Genomic DNA, 22,656 nt, shown 5'->3' with positions numbered 1-22,656 from the left:
AGATGTAACTGGAAAGATGAATCATTTAAAGTTCTGTTTAGCAAATTCACGATCTGTCATCAGTGATGGTTATTTGTGAGTGGGGCATAGATCAGAATACCTTAAACTACTTTAATGTATCAGTATGTGATGTATAGGACCAACTCTAAGCATCACAACTTGGTCAGCCATTGCTTTCAATAAATTTACACATGTGGTGCTTGTTGTGGGCATACTGCGCAATGCAGCATCTATCCAGGGTATTATCCAGGCCATTAAGTTGACATTATCACCATGTTCCATCATATTTTGGGTATGCATCTAGGACAGTAATATTTCATCTTACGATATTTCAATGGTTAAATGTACCATCATTTTCAAAGTGGATCAGTGATTGAATTAGACACACAGCCAATAATTGTACCAAATGATTTTAATTCAGTCACTGACTCACCTTGAAGATCACTATATGGTTAAATGACAAAATATCTGAGGATGAAATATTGCTGTCCTGAATGCACACCAAAAATATGTGGAATATTTTATCCACCAGGAAAACTGCAAGAAACATATTACCATGTCAATGAGATATGTTGTTACAATCGTATAGTGTCTGGAAACATTTTTTCTGTGGGTAGACGATGAACCCTCCAACTCCTTCCACAGTTACCACCTTAGCACCTTATCTATTCTGCAAAACTTACAACATCCCTGGACCAGTAGTGACAATTGGTGGGAGTAAAATGGAGCAGCATTTCCAAGCTGTCAACTGACACCTCTATGATCATTCCTATGCATGACTGTAGTACTAAATTTCAGGTGAAATTTTTGTCCAAGACAGTCTCTTTTTGTGTATACAACATTGTGGTTATGATATAAGGGTATTTACAGTACAAAACATGAATAAAACATCGTTTGTGAGGGTCCACTGCTTCAGAGTGTCCACTTTTCATTTTTCACTAGTGTGTATTGTAACAGCTGCAGTATTTTAGAATCATTTATTATCCATGTACCCAAATACACTGTCAATAAACAGTATTATCATCACATCTTAGATGTGATATCTACAGCACATAGTTGATGACATATGTTACATGATGTACACTGGCAAATTTTGCTCAGTACTATTGTAGGTAAGGTAATCAATTTACTCAATGGCAAAAAGACTTTGTGAAAACGGTAATAATTTCTGAACTGAGCAGGTTCGCAAACTGTTCACATAGCTCTGCAGCAGAAGAGTATTGTGAATGGATTAATGACATCATTGCAAGTAACTATTATGAAAAATATGGAGCTACTTATGGCATTGGTGTGCGACATGAAAAGTGATTGTTGATGTGTATGAATTCCAACTGATGTTCTGCAGTGAGAGAACTCATCACTGAAGTGCCTAAGATCCAGCCTCACTGGTGACTACTTAACAGTACAATAAATGTGCTGCAAATAGGGCTCAATAGGAAATGGTTTGTGTTTACACCAATGCTAATGACGTGGAGACTTTAATTTGTGCAACAGTACTGAACTTGCTAGTAATTGATGATGGAAAGCAGCAATAGACAGACAGATGTCAGTGTGTGCAGACAAAACTTTGAAAAACCAACATCTTTCAACCAGTGTGGAATGTTACCAAAGAAAGTGCAAGTATTATTATGGTCCAACAAAAGCATGCAAAACGCTCCTGGATAATTTGGTAATGAATTAATACTTGAGACATCAGATTTGAATGTACATGAACATTATTTTCTTGTGGAGAATGATGTCTCTCATCAATAAAATGCATTTGATTGCGCAAGAAGGAGTGTTCAAACATGACTAGAAAAAACCACTTAAGACTTCATAGGACTTCTTTGGCATTTAACTTCCCAACTTATTAACACAACTGAACATCTATGGGACCTTCTAAATAATTCATGTTTACTGTATGACTTCACTTCACATTCTTGAATAGCTATGGAAAAAAAAAAACAATCAACAAAATTGGTCTGCATAAGCACTGAAACCTATCAGATTCACTTCCAGCTCATCTATCTTCTGTGCACCTATGTCCTACTGGTGCATATGCTCTTATTAAGGATGATGTAGGTGCCTTCTCTTTCAGGAGAAAATAATAATTACACTGAACTGGATTTTGCAACTACATGGGTTCTCAAGTCTAAATTATACTGTGCAGTGCCAATAAATAAGAATAGTAGAGATAAGAAACTTCTCTCAATTTGCTAAAGTTATAAGAGAGTGTAGTAGGAATGAATTACAGAGTTTACTCTTAATCAACTACAGACTTTACTCCCGTGCAGCTCTTTGAGGCAACAAATACAATAAAACATGACCTAGTTTTCATTTGAGAGCTACTTTGTCACAAAATAGACTGATGAAAACAGCACTGCCTAATAGACTAATAAATGCGATAAGAAGACTTTACGTGGAAAAAGTTTGGGTTCAGATGCAGGCACTTTTTCATGCTGTGCCAGATAGTTTGAAAGGCACTTAACCCTAGGACGCCTGGGGGGGGGGGGGTTCGTTGAACCCACAACTTTTTATGTCCCCTACTTTTGCCCAAGTAACTTTCATACTACATATTCCCTTTGAGTTATTGTTTGTTTGCTATTTTATGAAACATTAGTGTCAATTTATTTTATAGAAAATTCCTGCTTTGGAAGAAAAAATAAATAAACTTATTATGGGTCCAACAACCCCCCCCCCCCCCCCTTAGGCTTCCATGCTATAGATAATTTCCCTTAGTAGGATTTCGTATTTCTCATCTCTACAACAATGCAAGTTAGTTTCTTGTTGGTTGGTATTCTTGATATTCACAACAATTGGTTTACTTTCAGAGGAAGTGATTGTTGATGTCAGTCAGCTGTTATTTATCTTGTAAACATGCAGTGAGTTAGAGCAGTTCCCTACTGTTCACACCCAGACATAGAAATGACTAAAAGAATACGTGACTCATCTTCAGAAAGAGTTCTGAATGAAATTTTAGATGAAGATTCTGACTCGGGGAGTGAAAGTGAATATGAGGATGGTGTTATGGAGTATGATTCAGATCGGAAAAGTGATGAAGATAGTGCAGCTTCAGGCAGTGACCATCAGGATGTTATTGTGGCTAAGTCTGGAAGAAGGTATGTAACCACACAACCTAGAATTCCTCGGAGGTCTGTTGCTAATATAGTAAGAGAGCAGGCAGGAGTAGCTCCAGCTGGTGTTTGCCATTCACCTGGAGAAGCCTTGAAGTTACTTCTTATGTTTGATATCATGGATGTTATAGTAAAACATTCAAATGAAGAGGCATTTAGGCGAAATGTTACTTTGACTAATGAGAAAGAATTGTATGCCTTTATAGGAATCCTAAAACTTATGGGGGTAAATAACGACAATTCTGTCAGTGTACACGATCTTTGGTCAGACCTAATGGGTCGGCCAGTTTACAAGGGTATTATGGCAAAAGGACATTTCAAGGAACTTATAGCAATCATAAGGTTTGATGACAAAAGTACCCGCCAGCTAAGAAGGGAAGCAGACAAGTTCACAGCAATCCGTGATGTTTTCAAGAAAGTGAATGATAGGTTTCCACTACTGTATAAACCAGGGGTCCGCCTCACCATTGATGAGATGCTCAGCTTGTTTAGAGGACACTGCCCCTTCAAAGTATTTATGAAGGATAAACTGGGCAAGTATGGCATCCTTATACACATGATGTCCAATGCAGTTGACAGATACATCTTGAATATGGAACCCAATGCAGATAATGTTCAGAATTTGTCGAAAGAAGAATGGGGTTCAGCAGCTGACATCAAATGTCTGGTAGCACCTGTGAAAAATACTGGTCGAAATATTACTACAGACCGATACTACACATCGGTGGATTTGGCGGAAGAGTTATACCAAGACTACAAAGTTACTACAGTAGGAACTCTCCAGTCAAACAGGAAGCATATTCCAGACATAATGAAGAACACGTCATCAAGAGCTGTATTCATCAATGTTCTTGTTCACAGACCCGTCAACAGGTAGGCCTCCAGTAACTTTGGTGTTCTACATAGCAAAAACGAAACCAAGTAAAAACTTACTCATGTTGTCAACAATGCACCAAGATAAAGGCACTGCTGGAGGATAGAAGAATAAAACTGAGATAAATGCATATTATAATTCCACTAAAGGTGGAATTGATACCATTGATCAAATGGCGCATATGTACACCTGCAAGAGGAGAACAAAGAGGTGGCCTCTATCTGTATTTTATTCTCTCATTGACATTTGTGCTATCAATGCAATCACCATATTCATCCAGCAACATCCAAGATGGAATGAAAAGAAACACAACAAATGGAAACTTTATCTTCTGCAAGCTGGGATGGAACTAATGAAATTGCAGGTAGAAGAAAGAAGTGCCAATGCAAGAGGGTTATGTATCCAAATTGTTCAATCAATGAAGACTATTCTACAAAGGAAAATCAAAGAAGTTACAACAGAAGTACATCAGCCTCCTGCAGGGAAAGGTCAGTGCCATATTTCTGTAAGAGAAGCTAAAACAAAGAAGCAGAAGTACAACAATCTAAGTAATCCAAAACAGTATCGTGGACAGTGTCAAACATATGTGTAACACACATTCATAAATAATTGTGAAGTGTGTCTCTTGCCTTGAAGATGAGGACTCAGAGTAGTCTATTGTATATGAACACATCTGTATTTTGTATTGTAATATGTCAGTTTTTTATTCACTCAGTCCAATATATATAACAATTAACAACATTTATAAACTGATGCATTAGTTAAAATACATAAACCATTTTGAAAGTTGTAATTTCTCGTCAGTAAGCTTATTTAATACCTGTGGGCTTGCTGAACCCCCCCTTAGGCATCCAAGTTAGAATAAAAGTCTTGGGCGTCCTAGGGTTAAGAGTAATTTTGCCCAATTAGTAACAAACACGTCACTATTGTATAGAATATGTGACTAAAGTGAGCTTTAATGCATGCATTCTGCACTGTCAAATACCTACAGAGAGAATGTGTTAGGAGTGTGAAACATAATAATGTATTTTGTTCTTCACCAGTGAAACTATGCTACAGTGACACAACATAAATGAGGCTACTTGCATTACTAATCAGTGATTTGTTGTGGTGTGTCAGAGCATGACTATTTTTGTGTCCATACACTGCAAACACTTTAATCATCTCCAAAACAGTGAAAATACGGTTTATTCAACTATGAACATAGTCTTGAACACCACCAGGAAACGTAATGTATGAATTGAGGCACCAAATAAACGACACTGATGCAGCAGTTAGTGCAGTTGGCACATATGTTCATCTGCAAGGTAAGAACCACCTGGATGTACAGTTGCCACATATGTTCAATTAATTATGTTCGTCTGCAAGGTAAGAACCACCTGAATGATCACATATCTGCATTCATTCCTTCCACTGCTCTTAATACTTCTGCAAGTCATTTATCACGAAGCTGTGCAGGAGTTCAATTTTTTTGCTTTTCAGCAGAGCAAAAGGACACATCTGTAATGAACTGCTCATTCACAGTTACAGATCTGGTCAGTTTTAGTTAAACATGTCACTGAGTAAGGATACAGTTGAAGAATAACAAAGCACTAACAATCCATGACAAATAGTTCCTTCATGTACATCTTACACATTCTCTGCAAGCCATCAAATGGTTCAAATGGCTCTGAGCACTATGGAACTTAACTTCATTAGGTCATCAGTCCCATAGAACTTAGAACTACTTAAACTTAACTAACCTAAGGACATCACACACATCCATGGCCGAGGCAGGATTCGAACCTGTGACCGTAGCAGTCGCGCGGTTCCAGACTGTAGAGCATAGGACGGCTCAGCCACTCCATCCGTCCTGCAAGCCATCATATGCTGCATGATGGAAAGTACCTTGTGGCACTGCAAGTCATTCCATTTCCTCTTATACTCACAAATGGGGTAAGGGAAATACAACTGTCTATAAGTCTACATGCTTCCACACAAACCCTGATCTTATTTTGTCTTTGTGGCCCCTATGTGATGTGTATGCTGGTGACAGTAGGAACATTCTCTAGTCTGTTGCTGCTGTTGACTCTCTAAACTTTCACAATAGTATTTCAGAGGAAGAACTTCTTATTCTCTGCTCGAATTCCAGTTTGTTCCAGGAGAATTCCCCTAACACTTGTGTTTTGACTGAACCTACTGGTAACAAATCTAGCAGCTCATCCCTGAATTGATTCAATGTCTTCTTTTAATCTAACTTGGTGGGGATCCCAAACACTCAAGCAGTACTCAAGATCTGGTCATTCAAGTGTTCTTTAGGTAGTCTTCTATATAGGAGGGGTATACTTTCCTGCAGTTCTTGCAATAAACTTCCGTCAGCCATTTGCCTTCCCTACAACTGACTTTCCCCTCATAATGTGAGTAATCTCATTTCTTTTGTATCCAGATAACATGTAAAAGTGTACAGTGTATAACATCATGATATATGTATGGAATTCATTACGCTGCAGAGTGTATTAATGTGCCATGAGAGCCTGACTCATTCGTATACTGAAAAAATTGGTCTAATAGTAAAACTGTGTGTTATGCAAAATGTTTTTTCAATGTGTTCAGGCACATAATAGAGCTGTTAGTGACTGAGAAGAAAATGGACCACTTGGATAAGCCTTAGATGCATTAGTCGAGAGTTGGAAATTGTGAGAAGATCACAAATGACAGATTTTCTAGTGTGGTATTCAGGAAGTTAGGATTAAAGCTCCAGCAAATTTGGAACAATGCATAGTTTCATGTTGCTATGGTTTTTTCACTCACACTGTGAATTTTATTAGTCAAATGACACAGCTCTTAACATTTCCTTGAGCTGCAGCTTGATAAAATTTTAATTAAGAATACTGAAAAGTTGAAGGGTCTAGCTGTCTATGTATTTTGATTTATCGACTCATTGTGATGATGGTGTGCTCCAGCAGTAAGGAGTTAAGCATGCAATTCATAAGGTCAATACTAATTATCACTCTTTCTCTTTCTCACACTAGCACCCTGACTAATATTTACAAAAGATCAGTCACGTATAAAATATAACAGACATTCTGTACATGCTGTGCTATTCATGGTGGCACCAGGAGCCTGGATATGATTTTTGTGTATGTGTACATGATCCTACCCTGGTGTAGAAGGCACTCCATTTTAGGCTTGTCATAATTTGTTCCTGAAATGAAATTACATACACTATTCACCTCTCAGGATCTGTGAAGTGAGATGTTCCAGTTTCAAAACAAGTTCCATTTTCTTTTTGTTTCTTCAGTGCTATTGTTGGCAGTCCAGTCATGGTTTACTTCATTCAATGCTTGCAAACAAATGTTCTACAAGAATTTCTCTCTATCTGGATGCATCAGATGCTTCTGTTCTATGCCTTTCTTACTTCCTACTTGCAGGATATCCATTCATACATCTCTGTTTCCTCCACAAGTTCAGAGATGGCTCTAATATTTTGGTAAATCAGTCTTTTAAATTACTGTGCACTTCAGCATACCAATTTCAATGGATTTGCTGTTCCTAATAATAGGTGCTTGTGCTTGAAATCCACATTTGTCACACTCAGAGATCTTGTTATATGTAGGATATGTACAGCAATCAATGAGTCTCTCACTTCTCTTAGAGGAATGTGATGAATGGTGTTCATATACACTAATATATGATGTGCCCTGCTCTTTTCAGATGCAGAAATTTCTGGCTCCTGTAAGTGAGATCATCTTCAGAAGAATTTATACTGACTGATACACAAAGAGAAGCACCCAGAAGGGTAGGAGGAAACAAAATGAAAATTCATGTGTTGAGAGGTTATGTGATGTTATTTCATTGATACAAAATTGAGTAAAATTTACAAAGAACTTGACAGTATGAGCCCACTTGCCAGTCTAGCATTGCATCCCCTCTGGCCTGGATGCATGCACTGATTTAGGATGTTATAAAGCTGTTGTGTTCTCTTCGGAGGCAAACTGGCCCAAAATTATTATACTGGTCCTTGATATCCTGGGTAATGGCACTGGGATGGAGTTGACATCTGAGCTGGTCCCATATGTTTTCTATTGGGAAAAGATCTGGGAATCTTGCTGGCCATCGTAGTACCTGAACATCATGCACACAGTTCACAGAGACAAATGCCACATGTGGAAGAGCATCGTTTTGTTGAAAAATGGTGTCACAACACTGTCACATTCAGACATAGGATGACTGTGATGTACCGTTATACTGTCAAAGTTCCTCAGTGACTACAAGCTCTGGCCTAAAGTCATATCCATACTATGATACCCACACTATGATGCCAGGATTAACACCACTGTGCCTTCCCAAAACAATGGAAGAAAGGGACTTCCCCCCCATGTTACCATCATAATCACCAACCATGGTCATTTGGAGTAGTGAAGAACTATGATTCATTACTGAACACAGTGCAATACCACTCATCAGCAGTCCATGTTTTCCAAACATGGCACCACTCCAAATGCAGCGGTTTCTTTTGTAATGTTAATGGTGCAGCAAGTCCATTACCCATCCCCAGATAGCAGGCACAGATGTGAAGAGATTATAGTATGCTTGGTGCACAATACAGTGCTCCTCCATTGTGGTAATCATGCATAGTCTACCAGAAGCTTGATGACGAGTATGACTGCCCTCATGTTCCCATACAATGCAACATAGGGCTACTGGCACATTAGAATGCCCCATAAATTTTGATATTGTGTGGTTTGACTAGCCAGACAAATGGAGACCGACAATAAGGCTTTTTTCAAACTGTCAGGTGCTGATAATGCTCTCTAAGATGCATACACAGCATGTCTGTGTCCTTCACAGTGATCACTCAACATTCGACACTGTTCACACCCTTGATATATCCTACCAGACCTCATAATAACATTGAACACAAACAACACTAATGCTCTGTGGTGAATGTTCTATCTTCCACAGAAAATTGCAACTCTAATGATTCACACAAGCATTGGTGATGTGTAAACATGTGAGTTATATTGACATCTGACCAAGTCTTCCTGGTGCTTCACTTTTTTTGTCAGGCAGTGTACAAGGTTATAACTCTTAGAAAGTGACAATTCATGCAGTGAAACAAGTATGATGCCATCAGAAATGTGCTAATATTTTCACAAATTCACCTACTAAGATATAAAATTATCATCAGCATCATCATCTTGAACAGTTTCCAGCCTCTGGCCAGGTCTGTATGGAACACAGGCCTCTCCAAAATCTCCTGTCTTGCCACCATCTCTCCATCTTCACCTTGGTCTCGTCTTCTCCTTTCTTCTGGACACATTTCTCTGCTCTTTTCATCCATCTGTCTCTCGGTCTTCCTCTTGGTCTCTTTCCTTCCAGTTTCATCTCATGTATCCTCCTGGGTATCCTCTTCTCCTTCATTCTCTTAACATGTCCATACCATCTCAGCCTTGATTTCTCTATCTCTGTAATGGTTCCACCTTCATTAACACTCTGATCTGCTCATTTCTTAACCTGTCTATCTTTGAGACTCCAATGCCGTTTTTCAAGAATTTCATCTCATTAGCTTGTACTTGGCTTTTCTCTCTTCCTTTCATAACTCAGGTTTCTGATGCATGTGTCAGGATTGGGACATAGTATGAACGGTATACAACCTTTCTACTGATTTGGGGCACATCCTTGCTCCATATTAAACTTCTGACACTCTTCCAAAATGCTTCTGCTTTCCTCCCCTGCTCATTTATTTCTCTGTCATTTTTTCCATCTTCTTGTATCAGGCTTCCTAGGTACTTCAAACTCTCCACTCTCCTCAATCGTTCCTCACCAATTGTTATTCCAGTTGTTCCTCTCTCCTTCTTTCTTGTTGTGATAATCATCTCACTCTTACTTATACTACACTGCTGGCCACCGTAAATGCAACACCCTGAAGGAAGCATCCGAATCAAGTGAAATTTACACCATGGGTTTGCAGCGATGAGATATGCAACTGATTAGAATTTCAGCGCAGACGCACATCACGCGCGCCTGTGGCGCCACCTCATAGCGCCATTTAAGGCTTGGCGATTTCGACGAGTGTACGTTCGGCACGTGTGTTTACCTTGTGGTTGTTTCACAAGACGATCAGTTATGCCTCGTAGACAACAGCGAACATCTTTTGATCAAGTATCCGAGTTCGACAGAGGAAGGATAGTGGCTTACCGAGATTGTGGATTATCATACAGAGAAATCGCTAGTCATGTTGGACGAAACCAAACAACTGTAATGTGGATATGTGACCGTTGGATGCAGGAGGGTACGACGGACCGACGTGGTCGATCGCATTCACCTCGGTGCACCACTGCACGTGCTGATAGGCAAATTGTACGCATGGCAGTGACGGATCGCTCAGTGACATCCCGAACCATAGCACAGCACATTGCGTCTGTAACGCATCATCCAGTGTCTGCGCGTACCATTCGACGCCGTTTACAGCAGAGTGGTCTGTCCGCAAGACGTCCATTGCTTCGTCTACCATTGACGCAGAACCACAGACGTCTCCGTCGCCAATGGTGTGATGACAGACGGATGTGGACGGCAGAATGGAATGACGTTGTCTTTACTGACGAGGCACGCTTCTGTCTGCAGCACCACGATGGTCGGATTCGAGTGTGGAGACACCGTGGAGAGAGCATGCTGGACAGCTGCATTATGCACCGCCACACTGGTCTTGCACCGGGTATTATGGTATGGGGCGGTATTGGATATTACTCTCGCATGCCTCTAGTACGCATTGCAGGTACTTTAAATAGCCGACGCTACATATCCGAGGTGCTGGAGCCAGTTGTCCTTCCTTAACTTCAGGGCTCGGCCACAGCCATATTTCAACAGGATAATGCGCGACCACACGTGGCACGCATTGTCCAAAGGTTCTTCGTCAATAACCAGATTGAATTGCTTCCCTGGCCAGCTCGCTCTCCGGATCTTTCGCCGATAGAAAACATGTGGTCCATGGTTGGTCAACGAGTGACCCAGATTACTTCCCCAGCTGCCACATCAGATGATCTTTGGCAACGTGTGGAAGCTGCTTGGGCTGCTGTACCCCAGGAACACATCCAACGTCTCTTTGACTCAATGCCGAGACGTTTGGCAGCAGTGATCTCCAACAATGGCGGCTACTCTGGCTACTGATTCTGGCAAGAACCACATGTCACAGACGTCTGTAAACGTAATCATTTGATACTTGGTCAACATGTTATCTACAAAATAAATCTTGTTGTGCTACCTCTTGTCTTTCTTGGTGTTGCATTTACGGTGGCCAGCAGTGTATATTTCATCCCATATTTTTGTACTGTTCATTCCCATATGTCCAACTGCTCTTGTACTTCCTCCTACTTACTCCCCCAAATCATCAGATCATCTGCAAACACCATAGCTTTCATCTTCCTTTCACCAATTATTTGTGCTACTGTACTCATTATATCATCCATCACTACAATGAAGAGTAATGGTGAAAGCGCACTTCCCTGCCTCAAGCCATTCTTCTGTTCAATCCAGGCTGATCTCTCTCCTCCTGCTTTCACACAGCTCACACTTCCATGGTACATTTCCCTTATCCTCCAAATAATCTCTTTTGCTTCTCCTCTGTTCTCCAGGGCTTTCCACACTTTGCTTCTACATACACTACCATATGCTTACAGCAAAAATTAGATCCACTGTGGACCATCCTGTTCTGAAGCCATGTTGCTCTTCTCTCATTCTTCCTTCTAATTTTGCCAGCCCCCCCATGAACCATGGATCTTGCTGTTGGTGGGGAGGCTTGCGTGCCTCAACGATACAGATAGCTGTACCGTAGGTGCAACCAAAATGGAGGGGTATCTGTTGAGAGACCAGACAAGCATGTGATTCCTGAAGAGGGGCAGCAGCCTTTTCAGTAGTTTCAGGGGCAACAGTCTGGACAATTGACTGATCTGTCCTTGTAACACTAACCAAAACAGTCTTGCTGTGCTGGTACTGAGAAACAGCTGAAAGCAAGTGGAAACTACAGGCATAATTATTCCCGAGGGCATGCAGCTTTACAATACGGTTAAATGATGATGGCATAAAATATTCCTGACATAAAATAGCCCCCATTCAGATCTCCGGGCAGGGACTACTCAGGAGGACGTTGCTATCAGGAGAAAGAAAACTGGTGTTCTACAGGTCAGAGTGTGGAATGTCAGATCCCTTAATAAGGCAGGTAGGTTAGAAAATATAAAAAGGGAAATGGATAGGTTAAAGTTAGATATAGTGGGAATTAGTGAAGTTCAGTGGCAGGAGGAACAAGACTTCTGGTCAGGTGAATACAGGGTTATAAATACAAAATCAAATAGGGGTAATGCAGGAGTAGGTTTAATAATGAATAAAAAATAGGAGTGCGGGTGAGCTACTACAAACAGCATAGTGAGCACATTATTGTGGCCAAGATAGATACGAAGCCCACACCTACCACAGTAGTACAAGTTTATATGCCGACTAGCTCTGCAAATGATGAAGAGATAGATGAAATGTATGATGAGATAAAAGAAATTATTCAGATAGTAAAGGGAGACGAAAATTTATTAGCCATGGGTGACTGGAATTTGATAGTAGGAAAAGGAAGAGAAGGAAATTTAATAGGTGAATATGGAATGGGGGTAAGGAATGAAAGAGGAAGCGGCCTGGTAGAATTTTACACTGAGCATAACTTAATCATAGCTAACACTTGGTTCAAGAATCATGAAAGAGGGTTGTATACATGGAAGAAGCCTTTCGATTCAGATAGATTATATAATGGTAAGACAGATTTTGGAACAAGTTTTAATTCCAGGGGCAGATGTGGACTCTGACCACAATTTATTGGTTATGAACTGTAGATTAAAACTGAAGAAACTGCAAAAAGGGGGGAATTTAAGGAGATGGGACCAGGATAAAATGACAGAACCAGAGGTTGTAGAGAGTTTCAGGGAGAGTATTAGGGAACGATTGACAGGAATGGGGGAAATAAATACAGTAGAAGAAGAATGGGTAGCTTTGAGAGATGAAATAATGAAGGCAGCAGAGGATCAAATAGGTAAAAAGACGAGGGCTAACAGAAATCCTTGGGTAACAGAAGAGGTACTGAATTTAATTGATGAAAGGAGAAAATAAAAAAAACGTAGTAAATGAAGCAGGCAAAAAGGAATACAAACATCTCAAAAATTAGATTGACAGGAAGTGCAAAATGGCTAAGCAGGGATGGCTAGAGGACAAATGTAAGGATGTAGAGGCATATATCACTAGGGTTAAGATAGATACTGCCTACGGGAAAATTAAAGAGACCTTTGGAAAAAAGAGAACCACTTGCATGAATATCAAGAGCTCAGATGGAAACCCAGTTCTAAGCAAAGAAGGGAAAGCAGAAAGGTGGAAGGAGCATATAGAGGGTCTATACAGGGGCGATGTTCTTGAGGACAATATTATGGAAATGGAAGAGGAGGTAGATGAAGATGAAATGGGAGATATGATACTGCATGAAGAGTTTGACAGAGCACTGAAAGACCTAAGTTGAAACAAGGCCCTGGGAGTAGACAACATTTCATTAGAACTACTGAAAGCCTTGGGAGAGCCAGTCCTGACAAAACTCTACCATCTGGTGAGCAAGATGTATGAGACAGGCGAAATTCCCTCAGACTTCAAGAAGAATATAATAATTCCAATCCCAAAGAAAGCAGGTGTTGACAGATGTGAAAATTACCAAACTATCAGTTTAATAAGTCACAGCTGCAAAATACTAACACGAATTCTTTACAGATGAATGGAAAGCTGCTAGAAGCCGACCTCAGGGAAGATCAGTTTGGATTCCGTAGAAATGTTGGGACAAGTGAGGCAATACTGACATTACGACTTATCTTAGAAGAAAGATTAAGGAAAGGCAAACCTACATTTCTAGCATTTGTAGACTTAGAGAAAGCTTTTGACAATGTTGATTGGAATACTCTCTTTCAAATTCTGAAGGTGGCAGGGATAAAATACGGGGACCAAAAGGCTATTTACAATTTGTACAGAAACCAGATGGTAGTTATAAGAGTTGAAGGGCATGAAAGGGAAGCAGTGGTTGGGAAGGGAGTGAGACAGGGTTGTAGAATATCCCCAATGTTATTCAGTCTCTATATTGAGCAAGCAGTAAAGGAAACAAATGAAAAATTCAGAGTAGGAATTAAAATCCATGGAGAAGGAATTAAAACTTTGAGGTTCACCGAGGACATTGTAATTCTGTCAGAGACAGCAAAGGACTTGGAAGAGCAATTGAACGGAATGGACAGTGTCTTGGAAGGAGGATATAAAATGAACATCAACAAAAGCAAAACGAGGATAATGGAATGCAGTCAAATTAAATCAGGTGATGCTGAGGGTATTAGATTAGGAAATGAGACGCTTAAAGTAGTAAAAGTGGGTACAATCAGAGGTCCACAGGCAATTGTGAACATTTTATCATGAAGGCACTGACCATCTTGTCTCACAATGGTATAATGTATTAACAGTTATGACTGTCTGTCTTCTTTTTATTTGACTGCCTTTTATACATAGTTTCACCTAAGACTTCTTGTAGTGATTTTCAAAGATTGTCAATTCCACTCAAGTGGTACAAGCAGTTTGCAGAGGGCTGAAATGCCAGCCCTAAACCACATGCATCCCACCAAACTTGAAATTCTAAACCAAGCTGGGCACCACTTCTTTCCCTAGCTTGTTTAGCTGAAGTGTGTCCACACACTCTCATAACTGAACCGGAACTACTCAGTGGGTGGTGTACACAAATTATGCACACTGATACCACTTCTCAGGTTAAGCTAAACAAGTAATAATTATAAATGCTTAACATCTGGAAAGCAACTCGTACAGCACAGCTATTGCTAGGCAACCTGGGAAAAGATTATGAACATCTGTATGTCAGTTTCTGAAGTTAGTTGTTGCTGAGTTTGTATTTTCTTGATAGCCTGTATAAAGATGGCTACTAATTTGTTTACAGTGTGTAGCACATTTTTAAATGTTGCTTTTTAGCTAAGTGTGTAGGTGCCAGTCCACAAATCCAAAGGTCTGGGATTCAATCCCCAGTCCGTCAAAAGAATTTCCTGAGACTTATTGACTCTTTTACCTCTGACAATGACTGTTAAAGTGCAGAAAGTGAAGGTTCACCATAATTCAGTCTACGTTGAACTGTAGGTCCCACTATAGCTGGCTGGGAAAGACAGATTGGACTCAGGTGAAGGTAAAGGCATATCACCTATAATAGGACTGCGTGTAGTAAAGTAAGGTGGTGTTCAAAGAATGTTTTAGTTATGGACTGTTTTACACTTTTTCAGTAGCACACACATGATCAAAAGCTCTAGTATGCGAGAGAGCAAGGTCAGTGCAGCTGCACATGTAGGCATAGATACAGTATGGAAACTAAACGTATTATTTGTTCAACTGAGAGTTAACTTTTGCCCCAAGACTTAACATACTGCCAGTAGTGAAATTCATCAGTAAAGTAGATTTGTTGACATTTTAGCTTATGAAACATCGTACACACACTCTTCTATTCAGTGATTCAAAATACAAGAAATAGAGAAAGACTCAGACATGAACCTAGCACCTTTGCTGATACCAGTTCAATTTTTTAGCACTTTTTTGAGTGATACCCATCTTTATACAATGATAATAAGAGACTGCAATCATAATTTGGTAATATATTTGTGCAATTTTGTGTACAGATTCATACTTAATTTGAAAATACCTGGACATTTCTGCATGTTACAAGTTGACATTTCAGATGTTAAACCAATACAAGGCTTTCCACCATAATCTGGACGTGGATTTGCACAATGTCTCCCTCTATACTTTACTCCATAGCCACATGAAACACTGCATGAACCCCAATCAGACCACTCTGACCTGCAAAAGAAAAACAATTGGACTTGTGTATTAAAAATTAAGGAAGTTCTGCAGATAAAATTAAAATAGAAAAATTGTGTTCTGAGAAAAATTGATCACCAGTAGCATGAACTGTAAATCATAAGTTATGGCCAGAGTACAGACAATACTCTAAATTAGTCTGTTCCTCCTCCATCCCACAAGGGATCTGCAAGTGATTGCAGCTTCTCACGTGACATGTGTAAGCAGTTGGCTGCCAGCAAAGTGGCCTTACACTTATCAGCCAGAACACTATGACCACCTACATAATAGCCGGTATTTCCACCTTGGGCATGGATAACAGTGGTGATATGCCATGGCATGGAAGCAGTGAGGCCTTGGTAGGTTGCTGGAGGGAATTGGCACCACGTCTGCACACACAAGTAGCCTAATTCCCGTAAATTCCAGGGAAAGGCGATGATCTCAGATGCCACATTCAGTCACATCCCTGATGTGTTCGATCGTGTTCATATTTGGTGAGTTGGGGAGCCAGCACATCAACTGGAACTCAACACTGTGTTTCTTGAACCACTCTATCACACTCCTGGGCTTGTGACATGTCACATTATCTAGCAGAAACATGCCACTGCAGTCAGGAAATTATGATTGTTGTGAATGGGGGTACATGTTCTGCAACCAGTGTATGATACTCCTTGGCCATCATGAATTCTTGCACAAGCTCTACTGGGCCCATAGATGCTCACATGAATGTTCCTCAGAGCATAATGGACCCAACACCATCTTTTTTTCATTCCACATTACAGGTATCAAGGAGCTACTCCCCTGGAAGATGACAGATTTGCTCCCTTCCATCGGCATGATGAAGAAGGTATTGGGATTCATTAGACTGTGCAACACTCTGCTACTGCACCAACATCCAGTGCCAATGGTTATGTGCCCATTTTAGTTGTAGCTGCTGATATCATGGTGTTAACATTGGCACATGAATGGGCCATCAACTGTGGAGGCCTACGTTAGGAGTGTTCGGTGCACTGTGTGTTCATACACACTTTTACTCTAGCCAGCATTAAAGTCTGATGTTAGTTCTGCCATAGTTCAGCACCTGTCCTGTTTTACCAGTCTGACCAGTCTATGATGTCAGATATCTGTAATGAGGGGGGCTGCTCAACTCCATAACATCTGGATGTGGTTTCACCACATGCTGAGGGCACTCACCACAGTACTCTTCAAACACCCCACACATTGTGCAGTTTCCAAGATGCTTGTGCTGAGCTCCAGGCCATCACAATCTGCCCTCGGTCAGACTCAGATATATCGTGAGCCTTCCCCATTCTACACATGGTCAGCACAGTCACTGATACTACATGCTTTGAGCATGTGCCTGACTGGCAGTCATTCCTTGCCAGGTGATAATGCTATCACCTGGATGGGTTTATATTAATAGTAGGTCAGTGGTCATTATGTTCTGGCTGATCAGAGTCTTTCTGTTGCTTGTGCAATGTCATTTAGCACAACTAAGGGTCATCAATATTGCACATCTGATGCTCAAGAGCATTTGTGTTATAAATGTAATACAGTTTGTAGTGAAGTTCACAGTAATTATGACTTCCAGATGTAATCCACTGCCAGTTTCACTTCGTTAAGAAAAAACATTTCTTGTTTATTGAGAAAGATGGACTGCCTCAGTGTCTTGTGTGTCATAAGAGACTCAGTACACAGAAGAGGTAAAATATGTGGTGGCCCTATGTTTCTCTTCATGAGGTACTGTACCATTAGTTGGATGGCACAGAAAAAAAGCAACTCATTACTGCACAGAAGCGCAATGTACAGAAAAAGTAAATCTGAGCCCAACAAGTTTCATACATACAGTTTCTGTGTGTTCTTCATATGCATTAATTTTGATTAATAAATGAGTTTCATTCCATTAATTTTAGACTGCTAATGTGGAAGGACATGTAAATCACATGGTGTTGCATGGGGGTGGGTGGAGATAGTGACATATGCATATTGTACAATAATGGCTGGCACCCCTCTATGGTATTGTAATGTATTTCTTGTAAACAAAGGAAAAAAGAATACTACATGACAGAAGTGTGAATTCCTTCATATGCGCTTGGAATCTGTTTGTTGCCATTGCAAAGTGGAAACTGTTTGTCAAGACTGGAACATTCCGATGGAAGGGAGGTTGTTCCAAGGGATTGTTAGTTGCTTTCACAAACACATCAATGTCCACATCATCAGTATAATAGACCTCGAATGTGTCATCATCGGCTTTGCCTTGTTTGTTTCGGTGTTTGGGTCTTTCCTCATGAGAAGATTGTGGGCTCTTGATGATGTGTGGCACATTCCTTATCGCTCTCTGTCTGTAGACATAAAGATGGGGCCTATGCTGTTCTCTTTCAAAGGAAATTCATGGTGGCATGAGGGGCACTACTAAGTGCAGTATAAAGCTGCTACAGTCTGTATTGCACAAATTTTATCTCAAATGGTGTTTTGGCAACTGAAGTAATGATGCTATAAAGGTTTGTGATTTTCAAGTCATCTGCCTATTTTTGGCTTCTGTAGCTTCCAAGTAAATAAAAAATGTGATCATTTATCAAGGAAGATTTTGGGAGAGACGAATATAGCTACAGGCATTCACTGTCCACCAAAAAAAGGTCCTAGACTGATTTTCTTCATGACTTATAAGCAATGTCAGTGCAGTAACTACGTTGGCAGCTTGAACTAACAACTGTAAACAATAGATATGCATTTGACCAGTCAGTTGTGGGTAGGCAGTATTAAATAATGGACATGCAGCCACGGTGTATCAGTGTTGTTGTGTTACAGATCATAATTTCTAAATCAAATGTTCAAGATGTTCTCCAGAATGTTTTGAAGAAGTGAAAAGTGCAGGTAAAGACTGGTCCACAAACCCTGACTTCTAAACAAAAACAACAACATGTTGTGTAGTGTTTAAGATTTTATAATTGACACACTGTCAGCCTTTACCACATGAACAACATCAATTATGCTGAATTATTTATTTGTAAGAAACATGTGTATTGTGAATGCTGTACTGAAGCACTGTGTCTCTTTCTATCTGTTACATGTACAACACATGGGTTCCTGACAAGGTGGTGCAGTGATGATCTCCCAATGTGGTGACAGGCAGAGCAGTCACTATACAAGGCCCTGATGGCCAATGCCCGAAAGGCATACGGGAAGGCACTGACATGAATTCTCTAAAACACTACTGAGTAAAAACAAAATGAATACTTATTGAAATTTTAATACCCCTATATCTGATCTCGAAGAGTTAACATTAAACATGTATTGAGCTTATACGTTCTCAAGAACATTTTTTCTTGTTGTGTCATTTACACACTCAAGTAACGACTGTACTGAATATTAAAAGTAATTCATGAAATATTAGGAATTTTTGTGCCTGTTCACTCAATCAGTCATTTTTTAAATGAAATATAATAAACAGTGAGGCAGACTACTTTCTTCTGACTGCTACAACTATGTACCATCTACTTATTGTGTTAATAGCTAATGAAGAAATAACTTCAGGCATTAGTGAAAAGGATAGTCTTTGAGCAGATGGGTGATTGTTTTACAATTCTCCTAAAATCTGCCTAAACAGTTTAAAAAAATGAAATTTTCTTCTGGTCTCTTCTCAGTTGGTTAAATCAATCTCACACTAAGTTACAACTTATTGTAAAAACAGTAACTGAATACTGATAAATAATAAGAGATATATGAAGCTAAGAAAAATCTAAAGCATGTGGTTTTGCAATGTGATGACACTACGTCATCCAGTTAACATAAACATATGAATCAAGAGCCTTATCTGACAGACCTGAAGATCAGAATTTCTTTGTGAAGACCACAGTAGACATCTGCTGTGACTTGACTGAAGAGCAAAATGTGGGAAATCTTCTCAAAAAAAATCAGCATGGGTGATGAGACTTCATAATATCTATATGAACGTACCATAAAATGACAAAGTGCAGAATTTCAAATGAAGAGTTGATGCTTTGATGACATAACTGACATTCAAGCCAACGAGAGTTGAACAGCCTCCCAAAGAAGGACTTTTCTGACAGTTTAACATGTATGAATGTCCTGTGCATTATAATTGATTGAGGGGAGACTATGTAATAAACCTGAAGCATTAAAACCACCATCTTAGCATTTCTCTATTTCTATTAATTCAGTCTCAAAACTTTTTAGACTGATGGGTTACATCACTGGCTTCCTGGTTTCAAGAAGGATCTTGGGGCAGTTACATATAACTATAAACATAATTTCTGATGCCAATCTATATTAAAACTGTGGAACACAATTTATGCTCACATATTGTGACATTTTGGAGACTGAAAATGAACTACATAAGAATAAATATGGATACTGAAAATCAGGGGTTGCCCTGTTCAGAAGTCAGTGTATACAGCTATAACCAGATCAATGTCATATTCATTGATTTCATACAGGCTTCTGATAGAGATCTTCGTTTTAAATTGCATTGTTCAGAAGACAGTATACAGGGTGGTCCATTGATAGTGACCGGGCCAAATATCTCATGAAATAAGCATCAAACGAAAAAACTACAAAGAACGAAAGTTGTCTAGCTTGAAGAAGGAAAGCAGATGGCACTATGGTTGGCATGCTAGATGGTGCTGCCATTGGTCAAACGGATATCAACTGCATTTTTGTAAATAGGATCCTCATTTTTTATTACAAATTCGTGTAGTACATAAAGAAATATGAATGTTTTAGTTGGACCACTTTTTTCGCTTTGTGATAGATGGCGCTGTAATAGTCACAAACGTATAAGTACATGGTATTGCATAACATTCCGCCAGTGCAGATGGTATTTGCTTCGTGATACATTACCCGTGTTAAAATGGACCATTTACCAATTGCAGAAAGGGTCAATATCGTGTTGATGTATAGGTATTGTGATCAAAATGCCCAATGGGCATGTGCTATGTATGCTGCTTGGTATCCTGGATGACATCATCCAAGTGTCCGGATAGTTAGGTTATTTAAGGAAACAGGAAGAGTTCAGCCATATGTGATACGTCAACCATGACCTGCAACAAATGATGATGCCCAAGTAGGTGTTTTAGCTGCTGTCGTGGCTTGACGGGTTAATGTATGGTGTGGCATTATGGGAGGAAGGATAATTGGCCCCCATTTTATCAATGGCAATTTAAATGGTGCAAAGTATGCTGATTTCCTACGTAATTTTCTACCAATGTTACTACAAGATGTTTCACTGCATGAAAGAATGGCGATGTACTTCCAACATGATGGATGTCTGGCACATAGCTCGCGTGTGATTGAAGTGGTATTGAATATCATATTTCATGACAGGTGGAGTGGTCATTGAAGCACCATGCCATGGCCTGCATGTTCATTGGATCTGACGTCCCCGAATTTCTTTCTGTCGGGAAAATTGAAGGATATTTGCTATCGTGATCCACCGACAATGCCTGACAACATGCATCAGCGCATTGTCAATGCATGTGTGAACATTACGGAAGGCAAACTACTCACTGTTGAGAGGAATGTCGTTACATGTATTGCCAAATGCACTGAGGTTGTCCAACATCATTTTGAGCATTTATTGCATTAGTGTGGTATTTACAGGTAATCACACTGTAACAGCATGAGTTCTCAGAAATGATAAGTTCACAAAAGTACATGTATCACATTGGAACAACTGAAATAAAATGTTCAAATGTACCTACGTTCTGTATTTTAATTTAAAAAACCTACCTGTTACCAACTGTTCATCTAAAATTGTGAGCCATATGTTTGTGACTATTACAGCACTATCTATCACAAAACAAAAAAAGTGTTACAACTAAAACATTCATATTTCTTTACGCACTACACGAATATGTAATAAAAAATGTGGGTTCCTATTTTTAAAAATGCAGTTGATATCTGTTTGACCTATGGCAGCGCCATCTAGCGGGGCCAACCATAGCGTCATCTGGTTTCCCCCTTTAAGCTAGACAAGTTTTGTTCATTGTAGTTTTTTTGTTTGACGCTTATTTTGTGAGATATTTGGCCCAGTCACGATCAATGGACCATCCTGTATACAGCATGACCAGATAAATAGCATACTCCTTGACTTCATATAGGTTTCTGCTACAGTTCTGCATTTTCAATAACTGTTACCAGCCACTTTTATTGACCTTCAGACAATACATCTTTTTGCAGCATTAAATCTCCTTTCTCAGGTGGATTTATTTAAATCAACAATGCACAAACAGATGTTTTTGGGGAAACATGTGACACCATCTTTCAGTGGTCACAGGTTGCTTTTCTGAAATGTGGTTACACTTTGCACTTTTTCTGCCAACAGTAATAAGCAAATATTGTGTCTTAGGAGCTAACTCTTTATATGTATAATAATGCAGAATTATTTGTGGCAAACCATTTTCAGTGTGTGTGCAATAAATGTAATAAAGAGACTTACATGATTCCTCCACAGAGGTTAAAGTATTATTCCAAAAATACAGAGTATATGCCCTTAAAAATCCTTAACAAATTAAAAGGGGAACTTCCACAGCATGGATTTAGTAGTGAAAAAAATTACAATCCATCCTTGTGCACAAATGATTTTTACAATGGCACATTATTTATGCCCTTAAGTGGCCGCATAGGGTGTTCAGAACACCCTAGTCATCCTTATCGATGGATTATTACATAATGGATAGGAGTATAATGTCATGTTCTTTGGTATCTTTCTAGTATGTAGTATCAAAGCTTTGAGTAACAATAGAATCTACAATGGAAGCA

General features: G+C 39.6%; 1 protein-coding gene across 1 annotated transcript in view; it reads right to left on the bottom strand.

The window, feature by feature from the left end:
• LOC126248535 (hemicentin-1-like) overlaps positions 1-22,656 on the bottom strand; it is an 838,517-nt gene that overhangs the window by 150,690 nt on the left and 665,171 nt on the right. The window contains exon 43 of the mRNA XM_049949594.1: positions 15,719-15,876. Coding sequence (XP_049805551.1) covers positions 15,719-15,876 — 158 coding nt within the window. The remainder of the gene's footprint in view (positions 1-15,718; positions 15,877-22,656) is intronic.

The sequence above is a fragment of the Schistocerca nitens genome, chromosome 3 (genome assembly GCF_023898315.1).
Source record: "Schistocerca nitens isolate TAMUIC-IGC-003100 chromosome 3, iqSchNite1.1, whole genome shotgun sequence".
NCBI classification, from domain to species: domain Eukaryota; kingdom Metazoa; phylum Arthropoda; class Insecta; order Orthoptera; family Acrididae; genus Schistocerca; species Schistocerca nitens.
The sequence above is the reverse complement of the archived record's forward strand: the minus strand, read 5'-3'. Positions and strand labels throughout refer to the sequence as shown.